The sequence below is a fragment of the Caretta caretta genome, chromosome 14, assembly GCF_965140235.1.
Source record: "Caretta caretta isolate rCarCar2 chromosome 14, rCarCar1.hap1, whole genome shotgun sequence".
NCBI classification, from domain to species: Eukaryota; Metazoa; Chordata; order Testudines; family Cheloniidae; genus Caretta; species Caretta caretta.
Genome location: NC_134219.1, coordinates 4,555,416 through 4,574,106, shown reverse-complemented (window position 1 = coordinate 4,574,106; position 18,691 = coordinate 4,555,416). Strand labels below are relative to the sequence as shown.

Sequence of the window (18,691 nt, the reverse complement as noted above, 5' to 3'; positions counted from 1 at the left end):
GCATTACCTTGCAATTGTCAGTGTTGAATTTCATCAGTCACACACAAAGTTACTCTAACAATTTACATCCTATTCTGTTTATACAGTTTGTGCACAGGCCCTTGGCATCAGCCGGAACCCACACTGGTTAATGCTTTAGCTCTCACCTTCTCAAGCACCTTGTTCAACCTTATGTGATAAATCAAATGAGTCTACAAGGGTTCAACACAGTGCCCACTGGTGTACACCAGGGACCAGTTGCCTTGGGCCCAGTCCATGCTATTTTATTTTTCACTTTTTATTAAAGCAAAGTTACAATAAAATGTGAACATGCTACATTGTCTGCTACTCATTACAGATCAGGTTAATATTCAAAGACGCTGGCTAAAGATTCTGGCTGGGTGGCAGGAGAGGCCTCTTCCTCATAGAATACCACAAAGAGTGACCACATTTCGAAATACCTATCCTCTTTTTGATGCTTCTCTTATGTACCCACTTGGGGTGAATGTTTTTCCCATTATAAAAATGGTCCATATTTTACAATACCACAATTCCATAAGAGGAGGGGGCCATATTTTTCCCAACAACACACAATACAAAATCTTGCTGCTAACAATAAAAAAAGAAATCCAGGCGTTGTTCTGTTTAAAATGCAGACCCTTTCCGAGAGCATTAGATAAGTCGGGTCAGGGCATCTCCAGGAAGCTGGTATTTTGTGATAAGATGAATCTCTTTAATAATTTCCCCCAAAACTGACCTAGTGCCTGGACACAACCACCACCTGTATAAGTATGTTCCCCTTTCCCTACAAGGCCTCCAAAAGAACGTGTCCCCATATAACTATTTCAATAAGGAGAGGTGATTTTGTTTCAAACCAAAATAGTTACATCAGTTCTACCTTTAGTGTGGATGTAATTACTGCACTATAAAGATGCCTTGTACCGTATAGATTATGCCCCTTCCCTTACAGGAAGGAGCGATCCTTGTTTAAGCACCTTTATACCACTGTAACTGTGTACAAACTAGGGTGGTGGTGAATGTAGAGACACCCCGAGTTTAGTTGAGACCTAGCAGAGGAATAGCAGGGGTTGGTGCAGAAGAACTTGGATGAAAAAGCGGATCTCATTACAACTGCACCCGTGGTCCAATCATTTTAAAAAGACTTGTACTCAGATAAGAAGAGCATTGAATGATGTGGTGGTAAGAGGTCCTGGAGCGACAATTGGAGGTAGAAGCAATGCCAGCTTCCTTCATCTCCGCTCTGGAGCTACCTCCCCTGCTAGAGGTTACTTTAGTGTCCTTGCTCCCCGACTAGCAAAAGGATGAATTAGTGCCAGCTGTGATGGCAGCTTCTTTTGGACACATGGAGGCCTGTCCTCAAGGCAAAGGACTGCAACCACCCAACTTATTTCACAGACGCCACCCAACTGCTGGGAGGGAACAACCAGCAACCAGGGCTATATTCCAGCCTTTTGTCCCTGACCTAGCCTGTGTTCTCTAGCGTTTGCCCATTCCTACAGTAACACGCTATCTGACAGGTGGGATAGCTCTTCTGGAGGAGAGAAAAAACAAACATTCACAGCCGTGCACAGCCACAAGTTGAACTACCCTCCGAAATCACATCTTCCCTGGCAGAAATCCAAAATACGTTTGCCTGTTCATAACACAGCAGCTGCAAAGGACATAAATTGGTTTGAGCTGCCGGAAAAGAGATGGGACAATTAAAGAGATGCCCCGGGGTGGCAGGTGTACACGTTACACATGGGTGTTAGCGTAAACTGGCATTAAGAAAAAGGACAAAGCATCAGTGGAGACACTCTGGGCCATTTTTCTCACTAGGTGTGAAGCCTTTCTGAAAATGCCAACCCATAGGCCAAGTTCTGCATATGTTTCCCTTTGCCATGATGCCTACAAAAAAACCAACTTGATCATGGCTTGGCTGGTGGTGTGCTGAAACCTCCGCTCCTATGTTGACCTGTATTGTCTCATTTTTTGTGTCCTTGAGCTCCCCCATCTGTCGTCTCTCGTCTCATAAGCATTTTGGGCAGGGACTGTCTCTTTGTATGGCACCTAGCACAATGGGGGCCAAGCTTCTAGGTGCGACAGTAATGCAAATATACAGTTACATCTCTGCAGCCCCATTTAAAAAAAAAAGTCACTGGTGTAACAAAGCAGATTTTAACCCAGTGAGTTCGAGTGCGGACATGATTTTACGTGGTGGGGAACATGACACCATCAGATGAGTGCTGTGCATCATAGAGGCTGGCGGGTAGAACGGTAGTAGGGAAGAGCAACCAACAGGAGGGTGTAAGAAGGGTGTGGACATTTTATAGCTGCCTGTTGGTTGTGTTTCCTGCTATAAGCCCATCATTCCTCCCGCCGTGGGTAGGTTACACTCACACTCCCTGTGTAACTTGCCGTACACCATCACGTATGTTACCCCGGAATGCACAGTGCGACGGTGCGGTCGGTGGGTTTTACACTGACTGAAAGAGTAATCTTCACACAGACATTTTAGGGACACTATGTCAGTAGCCCACTGGAGCAGTGCTCTTACAGCAAGCCGGATAAGAGCTGTGGCTTGCGTTCTCTCCCTATGAACAGGTTAGGCTGTATTTTTAGCCGGAAAAGCGTATGATGAATCCTCAGCCGGCAGCAATCCTGGGACTCAAGCAATCCTGAATATCCAGGTTTGACTCACTGACAGGAACCCTATAATTTTCCTGAGGACTGTTCCTACTAGTTCCTGCTGCTGTATTGAGGCTGGGGCTGCAGAATGCCAAGACACTGAGCTTCGCTCAACTCTTCATGCATCCAGGAGGAGAAACACTGGTACAACCATTCAAAAGCACTCCAGCACGGAATAAAACTACAGGATTTCTCTTGCCTTCAAGCCAATTTAGCTCTTTCCACTTATCCTTTGGATCCTCTGTGTACCTTGTAAGTACATCATTGCCACAAGACAGCACTACAGGACGGGGCGGGGGGGGGGGGGGTGAGGAGACTGTTTTAGGATTCGTTTGCACACAGTCAGAGTCTCCTCTCGCTTGCACCAGTGTGACTAACAACTTCCACCAAGTTGTTCTATTTTAGGCTTGTATAGGCGAGAGGAGACTCAAGACGAACATTTGACCTGCCTTTGAGTCATTGGAAAAATGGAGGAAAGAACATCCTTATAATCACATCTATTCTGCATCCCTAACAGACTCCAGTTCTGCAGCTGGGCACTTAGGTACATGAAATGGCCCACCAAATGGCAATCGATGTGCCCATCAGCAAAACAGGGCTCCTTAATTAAATGAACAAAGGTGAAACTGGCTCCCTACATCTTTCATTATGAGCCACACAAAACCATCACTACAAAACCACAAGCCACTCAACCACCATTTGATTCAGGATTTCATAACTCTCAAATATCAGCCTAAGGGCACGAAAAGGGTCTCAAAACCTTTTGAGCAATTCTGGGCCAAAGGATAGTTTCAAGTCAAAAACTATGTGACATACAGTATTTCTGACTGAATCCCTGCAAGTCTGAACCCAAAACGCAAAGCAGGGGCAGGAAGCCACAGCATTGGGATACCAATTCAATAGATATGCAGGAAACCACACAAACTTAAACCATGAAATGTTGTAGATCTCTGATCTAGGGCCTTGATAAGAGAAGCAGCAGCATCACACACTGAATTCAATCATATTAAACATACAGTCTTTATTCTAACTTGTCTTCAATTCTCCATAGGAGCTATTTTCTCATTGAACAGGGCATAAATCTTGTCCGTTTCAAAAAATATTTTCAATCTCTGTATTAAGAAGAGCTCTAACTACTGTATAGTTCCACAGAGCACCTTCTTGTGCTTTGCATGAATATTGGGGGTAGGGGTAGAGAAATGACAACACTCAGGTTTGGGAGTTGAAAACCACACACATTAAAGGGAAGGCATTCAAATTCAGAGTTGCCACTTGAACAGGAAGCATGTTGGAACCTGAAGTCCTGCTCACACTGTGCCAGGCTGTGCCCTTTAATAGGGGTGGGTGGGTGGGTGGGTGGGATATAGGAGAAAGCAAAACTTCCCATCTCGAACACTAAAGTGTAGAGATTGTTGCCAAGGTGCTGACCAGCTTTATATCAGACACTTCCACTCTCCAGCTGTCTGACAGGGCCCAGTGCAGAGGTCTCAGAGCGAAGGCAGAAGGAATTGAGTAGCAAGAGAGGCAAAGGATTTTTTTAAAAAGAGACATTTAATAGATGGTGATGGTGACAGTTCCCCAACTTGGTACTGTTGTCTTGATCTTCTCCCTCACTGTGGTTACAGGTCTCCCATGTTCCTTCACCTAGTCCCCCAGCCAACCTGGTTTATTTTTTAAATGAGGCTGCAGCGATGCGTTGGCCCCTTCTGTTTTAGATGGCGTTTCCTTGGGCTTGTGCTGGACTGACGTATGCAGGACCACACAGCAAGTCTTCTCCCTACACCATGAGAGGATTTGCATCTCATGCGACTGTCCCAGCAAACAGGCCAATATGCTCTCTTTCCAACAGCTGTTCCGAGCATTCAGCTCCCAGCGTCGCAAGGACTTAGATGTTTTCACCTTTGCTCCTGCCACGGTAAGGGGCTGCATCATGCTCTCTGCACTGGGTCATAAACCAGCCACACGTACAGGACCAAGACCCAAAGAAGTCAGAAGGGAGAGAGGGGGAAAAAATATTCCGTGGCTGCTTCCATGGAAACGGGCCAACAGTGGGCTCTTTTCAAAGAGCAGGGAAATCAAGCTCCCGTTTGGCTTAAAAGCACATAGCTGCTCACCCCAACATATCCGGCCTGAAAGTCTCCTGGCCAAGAGGAGAATTTCCAAGTCTAAAGGCCCAGAAGAGTGTGTCTTGAAGGAGGCTGGTTAAGTCCCATCTCTGTGTGGGAGTCTCCGAGGTAAGTGAGCCAGCAGGAAGCTGAGGAAAGCAGAAAAAACGGGGCAAAGCGGAGAAATTGAACCACAGTAACTGCACTGTGGGCAGCTGGTCAGGAGACCATTTCCATGGTGGGGGCAGCTAGCTGAAAGATCCCACCACAGCCTCCAAAACCTGAGCTTTTTTCTCCCAACGCCTCTACTTCGGGTCTTGCAGGTGGAGAGTTCCTCTTCTGCAAACTGAGGGGTCCCAAGCAAAGCTTCCCAGAATTTCACTTCCCAAAGGGCTACTAGGTGGAACGCAGCCCCTTCTGCAGAGACCGTCCTGGCCTGTGCTCCAGCAGCAGCTGCTTTTCCTGTTCGTGTCCCAGGTCCCAGAATTCTCTTCCCTCTCTCGCGACAGAGCCTGCAGAAAGAAAAAAAAAAGAGAAGGAGTTAATGGTGTGTCGGACAATGGATTGTAACAAAGGAATCAGCACTTCCTCCGCTATTACTAAACTGAACATGACCCACTTCCTCCAGCGACAGCAGGGAGGCTGGAGCAATGCAGGCAAGCGTAGACAGCAACTAGCAGGCCTGAGGGGTCCCTTAAAAACGCTGGGCCCACTGCCGTAAGGGGCTTCGCATCTGTGGAGAGAAGCGGAGTATTCAATTCATACCGAAGTCATGAGGTCTCAGCGCTTCTTGGGAGAGGCTCAGCACCTTGCACAATCAAGCCCTCAGGAAGTACAAACCCAAACCCAAGTCCACAAGGACTGCACCCCCACATGTTACTTTGCTGAAATAGGGGAGAAGCAGGTAACAGGTGCTGCTTTCCCAGCAGTCTCAAGGTGTCAGGGTAACCAATCAAAAGGACTTTTAATCAACGCCTTCCTTCACTGAGCTATGTTGGGGCAGCCCGCGGAGGAGGATTGAGGACTGGAGGGAGTGACGTAGACAGCATTGCCAACCCCGGCTAGCATGGGGAATGAGTAGGTTGGGAGTGATGGAAGGTGACCCCTGGAACCTTTTACACTGTAAAGTTTTTGGGGCAGAGACCACCACCATTTCCATATACAGCCCCGAGCACAAGTGGGGCGTGGACCTGGCTGTCCTCCAGTCTCCACTACAATACAAAAATGTGAACCACCACCAAGAATGCACCTAACATGGCCTTCTTCGCTTGGATTAGATTTGCTCCCCTTTACACAAGCTTTTGTCTGTTGTGTCTGTTTACACAAAGCTCTTTGGGGCAGGGACAGCGTCTTCCAAAAGCCATCGTCCCCTGTACAGCACCTCGTACAATGGATCGAGCCAGAGATGGGAACATCACTGCACAATGCCTGGTGCAACAACATCAACCGTGGCTGGTGCAGCAATTCACCATTGACAAGGGTAGTACAATGGGCCCCAATCCCGATGGCGCCTTTAGGCATTACCACAACACAAGCCAACGGCATGGCAGAACAAGGCTACTAATGTAGGCTCAGTACCACATGGACCGCTGCCCAGGAGGCTCAAAGTGTCTGCACAGCAGCGGAGCCAGCCTGGCATGAGCAGGAACCATTTAAGCTTCCCCAAACACTGCTCAGTCAACATGTCCCATCCTGACCCCTCTGGGGTAGAAAAGAGTTCAGTCTCCATCTCTCTTCAGTACTTGACCTCTCTGCTGACATGACATCCCGAAGGGATGCCAGCAGGGATGGAGGACTGGGTGATGTGAACACACTGCACTAGAAACTGGTCTGAGACCTCTTAGTTCATTTCCAATAGGCTGCCAAAGAGCTGTCAGCAGATAACTGAGTCAGCCAACCCCAGGAGCTATAATTCAGTGATAAGAGCAGAGGATGTGCTGACCTCATTCCTGGGAAAAGCAAACGTACCCAGCTGGATCTCCCCAGGGAGCCAAGAAATGACATCTGCTCCTAGGTTCGGCTTCTATCATCTTTGTGTGTGATTAAGAAACTGATCTTTGCTTAGGATGACTCTGGATTGATTACATCGTAGGGTGTGATAGAGGGTTGATGAATACGAGAAACGGGTATAAGAGGATGTCTGGAAATGACATTTCAATTTCCTTTCAACAAATAAAGGACCATGGCTGGAAACACAGATGGAGAAACCATTTAATACTACTTTACAGATACATAGGCCCCTCTTATCCAAGGAGCTCCAAGCGAATTGCAAGTAACTGATGAAACATCACAAAGCTTCTGGGAGATAATACTATTACCCTATTTTGCCAGGGGGAAACTGAGGCACAGAAAGATTACAGCTAAACTGTTCCAATACACTGTCCCCAGCTGTAGGGAACAGTGTCTTGAAGACAGATGCAGGAATGGAAATCAGGATCCTTGACTAACCACACCATGTTCTAATCCAGTGATACTCAGACTGAGGCTCGGGAGCTGCAAGTGGCTCTTTAATGTGTCTCCTGCAGCTCTTTGCAGCGTGGGATATTAAAAACACACGCACACACCCCGCTCCAGGTGTCAACGTCCCCTCGGAGGATCCTCCTCTCACAGGCAGTGTTTAAACACACAGCTAATAGCAGATTTTTTAAAAGTGTAACTTACAGAGGGAATCGAATCTTTCACTGCAACTCTGATCTGTTCAGCTCCATTTGGCCTCTGGAGGTTCTTGTCCTTTAAGGAATTAGATTTTTCTATTCTCTCCTATTTTCCCCCCCTTTTCGGTCAAAGAATCAAAAGCATTTCATTGTTAACAGGTATCCTTATGAGGGTACCATGTCTGGCTTCCCCTTCCTGTTGATACCAGCTAGTTAACGGCATACAGGAGAGGTAGAGGTCTGTATGCATGACCCAGTCACTCGACTGCACCTCTAAGAGCTGTGGACAGTGAATGATGTTCGGAGAAGATTGGCACCTGCACACCAAGGTGCCAGCCACATCAGAAATGCCACAAGATGACTCTTCATATAAACAGTCTGGGGGACCTGTTCCAGGCCTGCTGTTTGGTCAACTGGGTTTTGGGGGTCTGGAAATAAATGTAGCTCCTAGGAGCTTACAAAAACCCTGTGCGCAAATGTCCCCGGCTCTTGCAAATGTGTTAAAAATAAAACCCTTTAAGAGCTTCCAGATGTTCTGTTTATGTTGTGGTGTTACCCTGGCCGATCCTCCGGAGACCAATATGCAGCCTCCTGACTGCCAGGATGAAATCGCGGCAGCCAAAGGGAACGGCATGGGGGAGTGGAAGAGGTCAGAACCCTTCCTCTCCTTTCCACCTCCAACTCAGCCTGTTAACCCCTGCACTGCTAGCAAACACCTGGAGCCCACCAGAAATCTTTCACCCCAACTTCAGGTCCTTCCTTGCCTTTGGTTAGTGAGGCAAACATACTGCGCCCCCTGTAGGTCATCAGAGTTCACTGTGAAACCTCTAGACCTTCAGATGAAGGTCACATCCGATGAAGTGAGCTGTAGCTCACGAAAGCTCATGCTCAAATAAATTGGTTAGTCTCTAAGGTGCCACAAGTCCTCCTTTTCTTTTTGCGAATACAGACTAACACGGCTGTTACTCTGAAACCTCTAGACCTTAACATTCATCGTGGATGGAACGGGGGTGGGCGGGGAAGAGCAGAAGGGAGTTATTGTCTTACATAGTGTCCTGTTGGTGTCCCAGCTTCCTTATGGTGGAATCAATGCAGGAGTGTTTCGTATTGCAGGCCTGGATTCAAATCCAGGCACTCTCAGCACAAGTGACAGTGAGTTTCAGACTCATCCTAGGATCTAAGGGTCATTTTGTTTCCCTCAAAATCACTGCGCAATTTCAAAAGGGCTAGCGGTCTCTGTTCAAGAGCAGGCCAAAGATGGGAATAACAGGCCCAGACTGAAGTGCCCAGGACGGTTGTGTGTGAGGGATCAGGGCTGCAATAGGAGGGTGATGGGATGGGATGATTTAACTGGGAATTGGTCCTGCTTCGAGCAGGGGGTTGGACTAGATGACCTTCTGGGGTCCCTTCCAACCCTGATATTCTATGATTCTATGATGTATGCAAGGGGAGGATGCTGGAGACGGGTGAGAATGGGGATTGCATTGAGGTGCATCAGCAAAGCTGGAGGAGTGAAAAATGCATAGCACCATGCAAACCTCTGGCTGTTCCCGTCAGCCTAATTCACAAGGGCTAAATCCAAAACACGAAATGCAATGGAGTACCTTCCTCCTGCCGCCAACCAAAAACCACGCTGCAAATCAAAAGCATCACAGCTTCCCCGTGGGCAGCAAAGCCAAACAGGCACGGAAACCCACGGGGCCAAGGAAACAATTAGCGCAGTTTTGGCCTCATCAATCCCTGATGGCAACAGAAAAGAGAAGAGACAGCTCCGCAGTACTGTCTGCAGTAAGATTTGACGTGCCAAAAAGATTTCTTAATGAGCACTGGGTTGGCAGGCAGAATCCCATACACACAGGACTCAGGATTCTTTGCACAAGGCGGTGCACTTACAATCTGCTTCTTTTGAAGTTTCCTTGAGTTAGCGGCATGGCAGGCAGCAATCAAACCTCCATAAAACACAGATAGCGCAGCTGTGTGCGCAGGATCTGATCGGTTATCTCACCCCCTCCCAGGGCGGGTGCATGAGCGGGGGGGAGGGAAGGGTGCACTCCACGCGGCTCATTTGAAAAAAGGCTTGCCGCAGGAGATCAAAGCCACTTCCTCAAGTGCCTTGCTCAAGCCTGGCCACAAAGGAGCAGCACCGCTCCCCACTGGATCCCAGAATTCAGGTCCATACTTAGCATGACAAGGGAAGGTGGTGTTAAAATAGTAATGACCACACCAGTACGTCCGGGTTTCTATTGCACGCCAACACCACCACCTAGCTGCACTTTTTCCCCACCAGTAGACCTCTAAGCACTTTACAAAGGAGGTCGGCATCGTTATCCCCATTTTGTGGATAGGGAAACTGAGGCATGGGACGAACAGACTTGCCCAGAGGCAGATCCAAGAACAGGACCCAGGTCTTCAGAGCCCCAGTCCAGTGGTCTGTCCACTACCACCATACTGCCTCTTCCCACCTTCATCAGATGGTTCCTCTGGTACTCCGAAGCACATCTATATGTTATTATCCCAGCCCAGAGAGGAAGGAGGAAGTGTTCATAACACATCCTTCCCCGTACTCAGATTCCCCCCCTCCCGCCCCCACAGGCACCTGTAACAGCTCTATCTGCTTCCTAAGCGGAGGATGCCACTGGGCAGGAGGAATGGCAACATGCCATCAGCGTCTTTGTGACTCCAGGAAGCAAAGAAGCATTCAGAACTCTAAAGCAAACCCAGATTACAGCAAGGAGCAGAACTGGGGACTCAAGATCTAAACTTCCGATCCAGCGACCGAATGCCATCTTGTAGAAGAATTTTGACCCCAACGTCCTGCCCATTCCATTACTAGACCTTCCTCCCCCTCCATGGCACGTCTCATTAAGGCGGCAGATGAGCCCTGGCGTACTGGGTGAATTCCAGCACGGGTGGTTACATTCTGTTAATTATAAAATTCCCTTCTGTTGCAACTCCAGCAATTATACAATCACTAGTGCTCCTAAAAGCGCCTTCTCCCTGTCCTCTGCTCCCTACCACGCTGCATTTCAACGGGGCGCAAATGATTCCTACACAAGGTCTATTAAATGCTTGGGGAATCCCCCAGGATGAAAGCTACATGGACAGTAATAATGCATATGCAATTTCTTTCCCCAGGACAGCCTGGCTCCCATGCACTGTCATCGGGTTACCCGAGATCTGAGAGCCTTGAGATGCCAGGAGGTCAAGTGACTTGGCCAGTAAGGCCCCACATGCAGTGAGACAGCGAGGTCTCTACAGTCCAAGGTTCTGCCTGGCTCCAGGCCTCTTTCCCTCTGACCAGCAGACCACACTGCCTCCCTCGGGGAGTGAAGAGAAAGAAGCATGAACTGCTAGAGCCCTGGACAGCGCACAAGAGCCCAGGCTGCAGATGGTCAGTTCCACGCTCAGCAGCAGGACAGGAAGAATGCTATGTCCAGAGAAAACAGAAAGGGAGGCAATAACCAAACACCACAATAGGATGTGCGTTCAGATTTGTTTGCTTGAGACTTTCCTGCTTCCCCCTTCCAGGGTTTGACCAGTTTGGGAACGGACGCGTCTCTTCTGGCCGCTTCATGCTTTTCTAAGTCATAAAGATTCCCGTGGATGCGAATTGTGTGTCTGTGGACAGGCTCAGCGCAACTGCATGGGCTGCAAAGCCAAACAGGCAAGGAAACCATTCGGAGAGTTTTGGCCTCATGACTCCCCCCCGCATCCATCAGAGCAGAACTGCTTCCCAGCTGCCTCTTGTCTACAGGGTGGTACCCCTCATTTAGACCCTCTGCCCTCACCCCACCGGTACACTGGGAATTCTTTACATCAGATGTGCTGAATTATGAAAATGCAGCTATAGAGGCAGATCTTATTATTGGGAGTTATTTATAGCACCTAGAGATTCCATCCAAGATCGGGGGCCCTTTATGCTAGAGAATCTTTCCCCCAAAGAGATTCCTATCACCAGGCAAGACAAAGGAGGGTTGGTGATCTCTAATTTTACAGATGAGGAGCAGACGAAGTGACTTGCCCAGGCCCACACGGGGCATCTGTGCCAGAGCAGTGACTTGAACCCAGATCACCTGAGAGTATTAATCATAGTATCACCCTTCATCAGAAGCACTGGTTAACTGACGAAGGTGCTGCCACGGACAAAAAGAAATCCAATGGAGCTACACCAATTTGTCGCCCACTGAGGATCTGGCCCACAGAGACTTATTTAGCCTAGAGAATAGATCCCATATACTTTTAAATTTCGTATACCATCTTCTCTTCTCACTTGGAGAATTTGTCCCATTTCCTGTCCCAGCATGGGCTCTCCAGGGGCTGGAGCGCATGGTGGAATACTCTGGGGGAGGGGAGAAGGGATAGGACTATTTTTAATGTGTTCAATAACCCACAAGCAGTCAGGTTGGTCCCTCTCCTCTGAAAGGGGGGAGGGAGGAGAGGATATAAAGTGCATAGGTGGAACAAAGACAATGGTTTGTGCATTTAGTCCCTTTACATACCAGACAATGATTTGATTCTAGCCCTAAAGCGATTCATAGTTTTGGGATGCCGGTTTACTCACATGCTCTAACGTGCTTAATGGCCAGAGTGATCTTCAGTGAGCGAAGGGCTGGATTGTAAAAGAAAATCAGCCAGGAAAGGGAATTTTTTTTTTAAAAGAGGGAAAGAATCTAACAGAGATAGAGCAGACCTACTGAGTCCTAATCCTTGCTCGTCAGTGCACCATATCCTCCAGCGCTACAGCCCATCTAGACATTGACAGTTATGGCCCATCCATCGCTTCTCCTGAGAGACTATGTCTCAGTCTAGTAGACCACCCAGAAGACTGTCAGCATGGTCTCCTAGATGGTCTCAGGAATTGACTTACCAGAGTGGACTACAGCTCCTGGGTGCAATCACTGCAGGTGGGCAGATAATGGGGGGTGGGAAGAGAGGGTATGTATGTGTCTCTCCAGCTTATTGTTACACTCCAGAGGACTCATTTAATGCCGATACAGGACGCCTTCACTCTCACTCCTGATCTCCAATCCGTACCTGGCAGTGGTGAATCACTAGTCCCTCCAGGCCAGGGTCCTGCCTTCCACAGCGGCCAGCACCTAACAGATACTTTAGAGGAAGGCATAAACCCCTGTAATGGACAATAGCATGCTAGCATTTGTCTTCACTGCAGAGTTTATTCAAGCCTCGTCCACGCACAAAAACCTTTCCCTGGAGCATGGTGGTGCTTTTCACTCAAGCTGGGTGGGCCTGTCAAGAGCAGAGGCTCCAGGTCAAGTGAGCACAACCCTCAGCTGCTACCACCATCGCTCTGCAGCGTGCATGCAAGCTAGCAGCACTCGAGCACGGCCCTTGCTGCAATTCGCCCTGTGTATCCAGAAAGGCAGAGAAGTGCTCCCACAATTCACGGGGGGGAAACTCAGGGCTGCTTAGCTTGCTTCAGCATTGAGGAACCTGGGATAGCCTTCAAATATGGCACTAGTACTGAAGGAACGTTGAGCTGATCAGTGGATGCAATGCTGTCCATTATGATTAATGGAAGTTACCTGGGTTAGAGGACTTAATTGCTGGAAGTAGACATTTTCCCTCTATTTTCTCCTGTCTTCTATGCTCTTCCTCCAAGAATGTGAGGGTCTGTTTCTGCATAGCCAAATAAAGAGTTCTTGGACTGTACACAAAGAGACTTCTAAATCATTACTTTAAATCTAAGTTATCTATCAATGGGAGCTTTGCAGGCAGTGTCCCAAAGTCTTATGCAAAAGTCGCCAATGTGAACTTAGCTGTGAATTAAAGCCTTGTTGGTAGCGACTGGGAGTAGTAGTTACAGACATAAGCATCCACACCACAGTATTTAGGCACAAGCCTCGTCACCCTCTGGGGCTTCTTAGTTGGCATAGCCTAGCACCATCTTGTGGACTCTTGAGGTAAGCAGAGGGGCCAGGGGAAGTAGGCTAGAGAGAGGATGAAGACCAGCAGCATTTAAAGATTCCCTGAGGGAGACATGGAATCATAGAATCTCAGGGTTGGAAGGGACCCCTGAAGGTCATCTAGTCCAACCCCCTGCTCGAAGCAGGACCAATTCCCAGTTAAATCATCCCAGCCAGGGCTTTGTCAAGCCTGACCTTAAAAACCTCTAAGGAAGGAGATTCTACCACCTCCCTAGGTAACGCATTCCAGTGTTTCACCACCCTCTTAGTGAAAAAGTTTTTCCTAATATCCAATCTAAACCTCCCCCACTGCAACTTGAGACCATTACTCCTCGTTCTGTCATCTGCTACCATTGAGAACAGTCTAGAGCCATCCTCTTTGGAACCCCTTTCAGGTAGTTGAAAGCAGCTATCAAATCCCCCCTCATTCTTCTCTTCTGCAGGCTAAACAATCCCAGCTCCCTCAGCCTCTCCTCATAAGTCATGTGTTCTAGAACCCTAATCATTTTTGTTGCCCTTCGCTGGACTCTCTCCAATTTATCCACATCCTTCTGGTAGTGTGGGGCCCAAAACTGGACACAGTACTCCAGATGAGGCCTCACCAATGTCGAATAGAGGGGGACGATCACGTCCCTCGATCTGCTCGCTATGCCCCTACTTATACATCCCAAAATGCCATTGGCCTTCTTGGCAACAAGGGCACACTGCCGACTCATATCCAGCTTCTCGTCCACTGTCACCCCTAGGTCCTTTTCCACAGAACTGCTGCCTAGCCATTCGGTCCCTAGTCTGTAGCTGTGCATTGGGTTCTTCCGTCCTAAGTGCAGGACCCTGCACTTATCCTTATTGAACCTCATCAGATTTCTCTTGGCCTAATCCTCCAATTTGTCTAGGTCCTTCTGTATCCTATCCCTCCCCTCCAGCGTATCTACCACTCCTCCCAGTTTAGTATCATCCGCAAATTTGCTGAAAGTGCAATCCACGCCATCCTCCAGATCATTTATGAAGAATGGGTATGGAATTGGGTTTCCTCTGTTGTCACTGATGAAACGGTTGACTAAAGGCTTTTCACCCCAGAGACTCCCTGCTTCGTCAAGAAAGCTACAGCTGACCTACATGAAAAGAGTGAAGGGTGTCAATGCCATCCCCAGTGATGGGTATATCCACCCCCCAAAACCCATCACCCCTGGAACTCAGTGGGGACAGTGTCTCCGTCTCTGCAGACAGGCCAAGGAGGAAAGAAAGCTGGAGAAAGAACTTCCCTCTCAATTCATGGAAGCAGTCCCTTAAGGAAGCTTGTTCTGTCTCCTCTTCCTGCACCCATCCTCTGCCTAAACAACATGGTGGGATGTCACTGACCAGGGCTATAGGACCTGAACTTTTCTCCAAATAAAGTGTGTTGGGGGGGAGCAGTTTGAGAAGAGTCTGAGCAGCCCAGTGGATACGGGTACTCCCATGGGAATCTGGATACTGGGGTTCTCTTCCTGGCTCTGACCTGCTGTGTGACCTCGAGCAAGTCACTTCTCTCTTGGCCTCAGTTTCCCCTCCCACCCTTGTGGCTCACCTCTTTAGAATTGTAATTTCTTTGGGACACCACCTAGCACAATGGGGCCCTGATCTCTGCTGGGCCCCCCTAGACACCACTGTAAGACACACAAGTAATATTGATAAATAATCCGACTCTGTTGCAAGATTGCACCTTCTCACAGAGCTTTGGTCTGTATGGATTACCATCGTTTACCACTGTTAGTCACTGTTAAAGCCCTGCCAAAAAACACAGAGCACCTCGGCATAGATGTCATTAAAGCTCCTTAAGCTGGAGGAAGCGAAGCAAGCGTTTTGTTCCCATGCCACCCTTGTCCGTAATGTGTTAATAAGTAACCATGTCCCAGACAGGTGCTGTCAGCTTAGCCTCAGGAGTTCTTGTTCAGTTGAAAGGTGAGTCATTTCCCTTTTATATTGTAAACCACCATGAGTCATGGAAAAATGGTCCCTTTAACTAAACACACTTACATGTTCACACATTCGTCTATTATTACACACACAAAAATTGGTGACGGGTTGGAATTACACCAGCTCTCGCGCCCCTGCTGCCTATAATGGACGACATACAAGATCCCAATAGAAGTCACGATGCATGAAGACGGTCCCCTTTATTCTGGCAGCTGAAGTCAAGAATAGCTAACGCCGTCCCCCAAAGCTGGGTCCAAAATCCTGCCAGAGCCCAGTCAGAATTCACATCAGCCACTGAAAACCATGTCACGTGCCTTGGCTTGCCACTAAAATGTGTGATAAAGGACTGTGGCTTCTTTCGCTCTGCAGCAGCTTCCCGCTCTCATGTCAGAGGATCAACCAACCCACAGAGCAGCCACTGGGTTATCTTCTAAGTGGGGGTGCTCAGAGCACAGGCAACGTGACATGGACGCATCTCACCTGCAGGCCAATGGTGAGTTTCTGGTGATGGCTCAGGGACAAGAGAGAATTCCTACAATTCAGTGGCTCTTTGCCAACCCACCCAAGACAAATTTGGAGTCTCCCACACATCATAAAGACACCGGCTCAATGGGCACCCTTCTTAGAGGGCTCAGCTGAAAGGTGATGGACTGGATGCCATGAAAACAGAGCCTCGTTCTTGGCAAGTGGTCCCTACCAGGACACAAATGAGGCAGACTGGAGGGGCAGTGCAGAGACAAGGTTGCCTAATCTCTGCCTATGCTCAACCTGCTGCATGGCCAGATATACAGCTTGACCCTCCAATGCTTACAAAAAGACTATTGGTCAAGGCAGAGAACAAATGAATCAGAGAGAAGCCCCAGGTTCAAAACTTTGTACCCAGAGCCTGGGGTGTTCTGGGCTGGGGGTTTAGTCTGGCCTATTAAAAGGGGGACAATTGCCAAGTTCCGGATCAGGACAGAGGCTTGAACCGGAATCCAAAACATCCCTCATCTCTATCAGCTCAGTGACATTTTAACGCAAGGCCCCACCCTCGGCTAACCCTCACTGCGTGGTTATGAAGATCTTCTACAACATCCTTCAGCCGCTTGCATTCAGAGCCTTACCTCTGTGGGAAGATGAGACCTAGTTCAGTTAGAACAATTAATTTTGGCTCTTCTTATCCAGTGAGATTTCTGCCCTCCTCCATCCCCACCATATTCCATATTTTTGGTAAAAGAGTACTGGCCCTTTAAGATAACGGTATCATGTTTAAACGGACAAGAAGATGAAAGAGTTAGGAACCAGGGAGAAGGGGATTTTCTTCAAACAAGATGATACACATGGGTGATGTCAGAGCTTTGGAAACACTCCAGGTAACCCACAGAAAGGGCTGGAGGCAGGCTTCATTCAGACCCGACACCTTCATTAAAAAACATCCCACACAAGATAACATTGTGATAGCCGGATTGATGGGCTGTCAGATTAAATTATCTCCTTGCCTGTGAGCTTCCCTTCCCTCCCACAACTTCACCTCTTCTACTGCAGCTCCAACAGTCCTTCCCTTCACCTACACTTTAACACAGAGATAGGAAGCCAGGTGTGCGGACTGTGTTTATGCCTTCACTGGTAGCAGCTCCTGCGGGTTTGACTATGCCATATGGAAGTCGGATGCTTTATTCAGTCACCCAGGGGCAGTACCTGTGTTGTCCCCCCTCCCAGATTTAATCTAATCTAGTTGCCCTATTTCATAAAAGGAGAGGTCACTTAACGGTAACTTGAGTTTTTCCAAGATGTTTTCCCCCCCCGATGGGTGGTCCACTCTCAAATGTGAGTACTCCCATGCACCCTTGATCGGAGAATGCAAAGCAGCTTCGGCCAGCCCACGCCTGCGTAGAGCAGCATCTTGTGCCTCCAAACAAGGGCATATCGTGAGGCGTGGGCCTGCAGTCACTCAGCTCCTTCTTGACCGCAAAGCAGACTCTCTACCGCTGGGGGGAAGGAGCGTGGGCATTAGGGACAAAACGTTTTGAAGACCTCAAGTCACTGTAAGGTAAGCAGCTTCTCCTTCTTCTGTGAGTGTATGTCTCTGCAGCTGTCCCATGGTCGGAGGCACCCAACAGGAAAGGAATGAGAAAGCGGATGCAAGTCCAAGACAGTCTGGAGGCCTGCATCGCCAAAGCTAGGATCATCCCTGGAAGCGGGTCAGGTGGTGTAATGCTGGGCAAAGGCATGACTAGAAGACCAAGTTGAAGACCTACGAATTTCTGTTATGGGAACTGCCTTCAGAAGAGCTAGAGATGCAGACTGAGCTCTAGTGGAGCCTGCTGTCACTCTGCGAGAGGCCTGCCTTCCAGCATATTCAGAGCAGGCAAAGATGCAACCGAAACCCACTTTGACAGTCTGAGTGAAAATAGGTGGGTCCTTCATCCTCCCTGCAAGTGATACAAATAGCCTAGGAGAAGCCTGGAAGCCTTAGTCCTGTCCAGGTAGAAGACAAGGGTCCTTCTGATGTCTAGTGTAGATAAGCTGGTCTCCCCTCTGAGGCCATGAGGTTTTGGTTAGAACACTGGCAGGGAACACTCCTGAAACAATAGGATATCCCAAAGAGACCTTCGGGAAGAAGTAAAAAGAAGGATGCAGCATAACCTTGTCTTTATAAAAGGTGGTATATGGCAGGTCAGCCATAAAACCACTGAGCACGCCCATTCGTCTGGCTGCAGAGGTGCCTATGAAGAACAAAGTCTTGAGTGAGAGGTGGAGGAGAGAACAGGTAGCCATCAGTTCAAAGGGAGGTTTCCTCAGAGCACTGAACCAAACTGAGGTCCCATTCAGGGGCCAGGTTCCGTACAGGCAGAAACAAGTTGGGTAAGACCTTGAGGAATCTAGCTATAGTAGGGTAGGCAAAGACTGAAGCTCTGGGTGGGTGAGTGGAAGGTTGTGATAGCGGCCAAATGTACTCTGAGTGAGACCATCGATCGATCTTGCAACTTTAAATCTAACTGATAATTCAGAATTTTGGAGAGCAGAACCTCTGAGGCTTGGGAAGCGTAATGAGAACACCAGAAGTGGAAGTGTTTACATTTTTGAAGGCAAGTTTTGCAAGTATTGGGTTTCTTGCTTGATGGGAGAACTGACTGGATCTTATTCAAACAGGTTAGCTCTATGCTCCAGAACCGTCTCAGAACCATGCTCTCAGGTTCAAGGATTTGGGGTTGGGATGGACCAGGGTTCCCTAGTTCTGTGATAGGAGAGCCTTTCTGACAGGAAGTCAGAGAGGCGTTGCCACAGAGAAGTGGAGGAGGTTCAAGTACCACACTTGTCTTGGCCAGGACGGTGCTAAGAGGAGAACCCTTGCTCTTTCCTGATGCAGTCTCAGTAAGGCCTTGAGGATTAGAGGTAGAGGTCG

At 48.5% G+C, this 18,691-nt stretch overlaps 1 protein-coding gene across 11 annotated transcripts in view; it reads right to left on the bottom strand.

The window, feature by feature from the left end:
- Window positions 1–200: 200 nt before the first annotated feature.
- The window catches only part of SLC39A11 (solute carrier family 39 member 11), a 411,797-nt gene continuing 393,306 nt past the window's right edge, over window positions 201–18,691 (bottom strand). For all 11 annotated transcript variants that reach the window (XM_048818934.2, XM_075119187.1, XM_075119186.1 and 8 more), the window contains one exon: window positions 201–5,284. In XM_048818934.2, coding sequence (XP_048674891.2) covers window positions 4,870–5,284 — 415 coding nt within the window. In that variant the 3' untranslated portion in view covers window positions 201–4,869. The remainder of the gene's footprint in view (window positions 5,285–18,691) is intronic.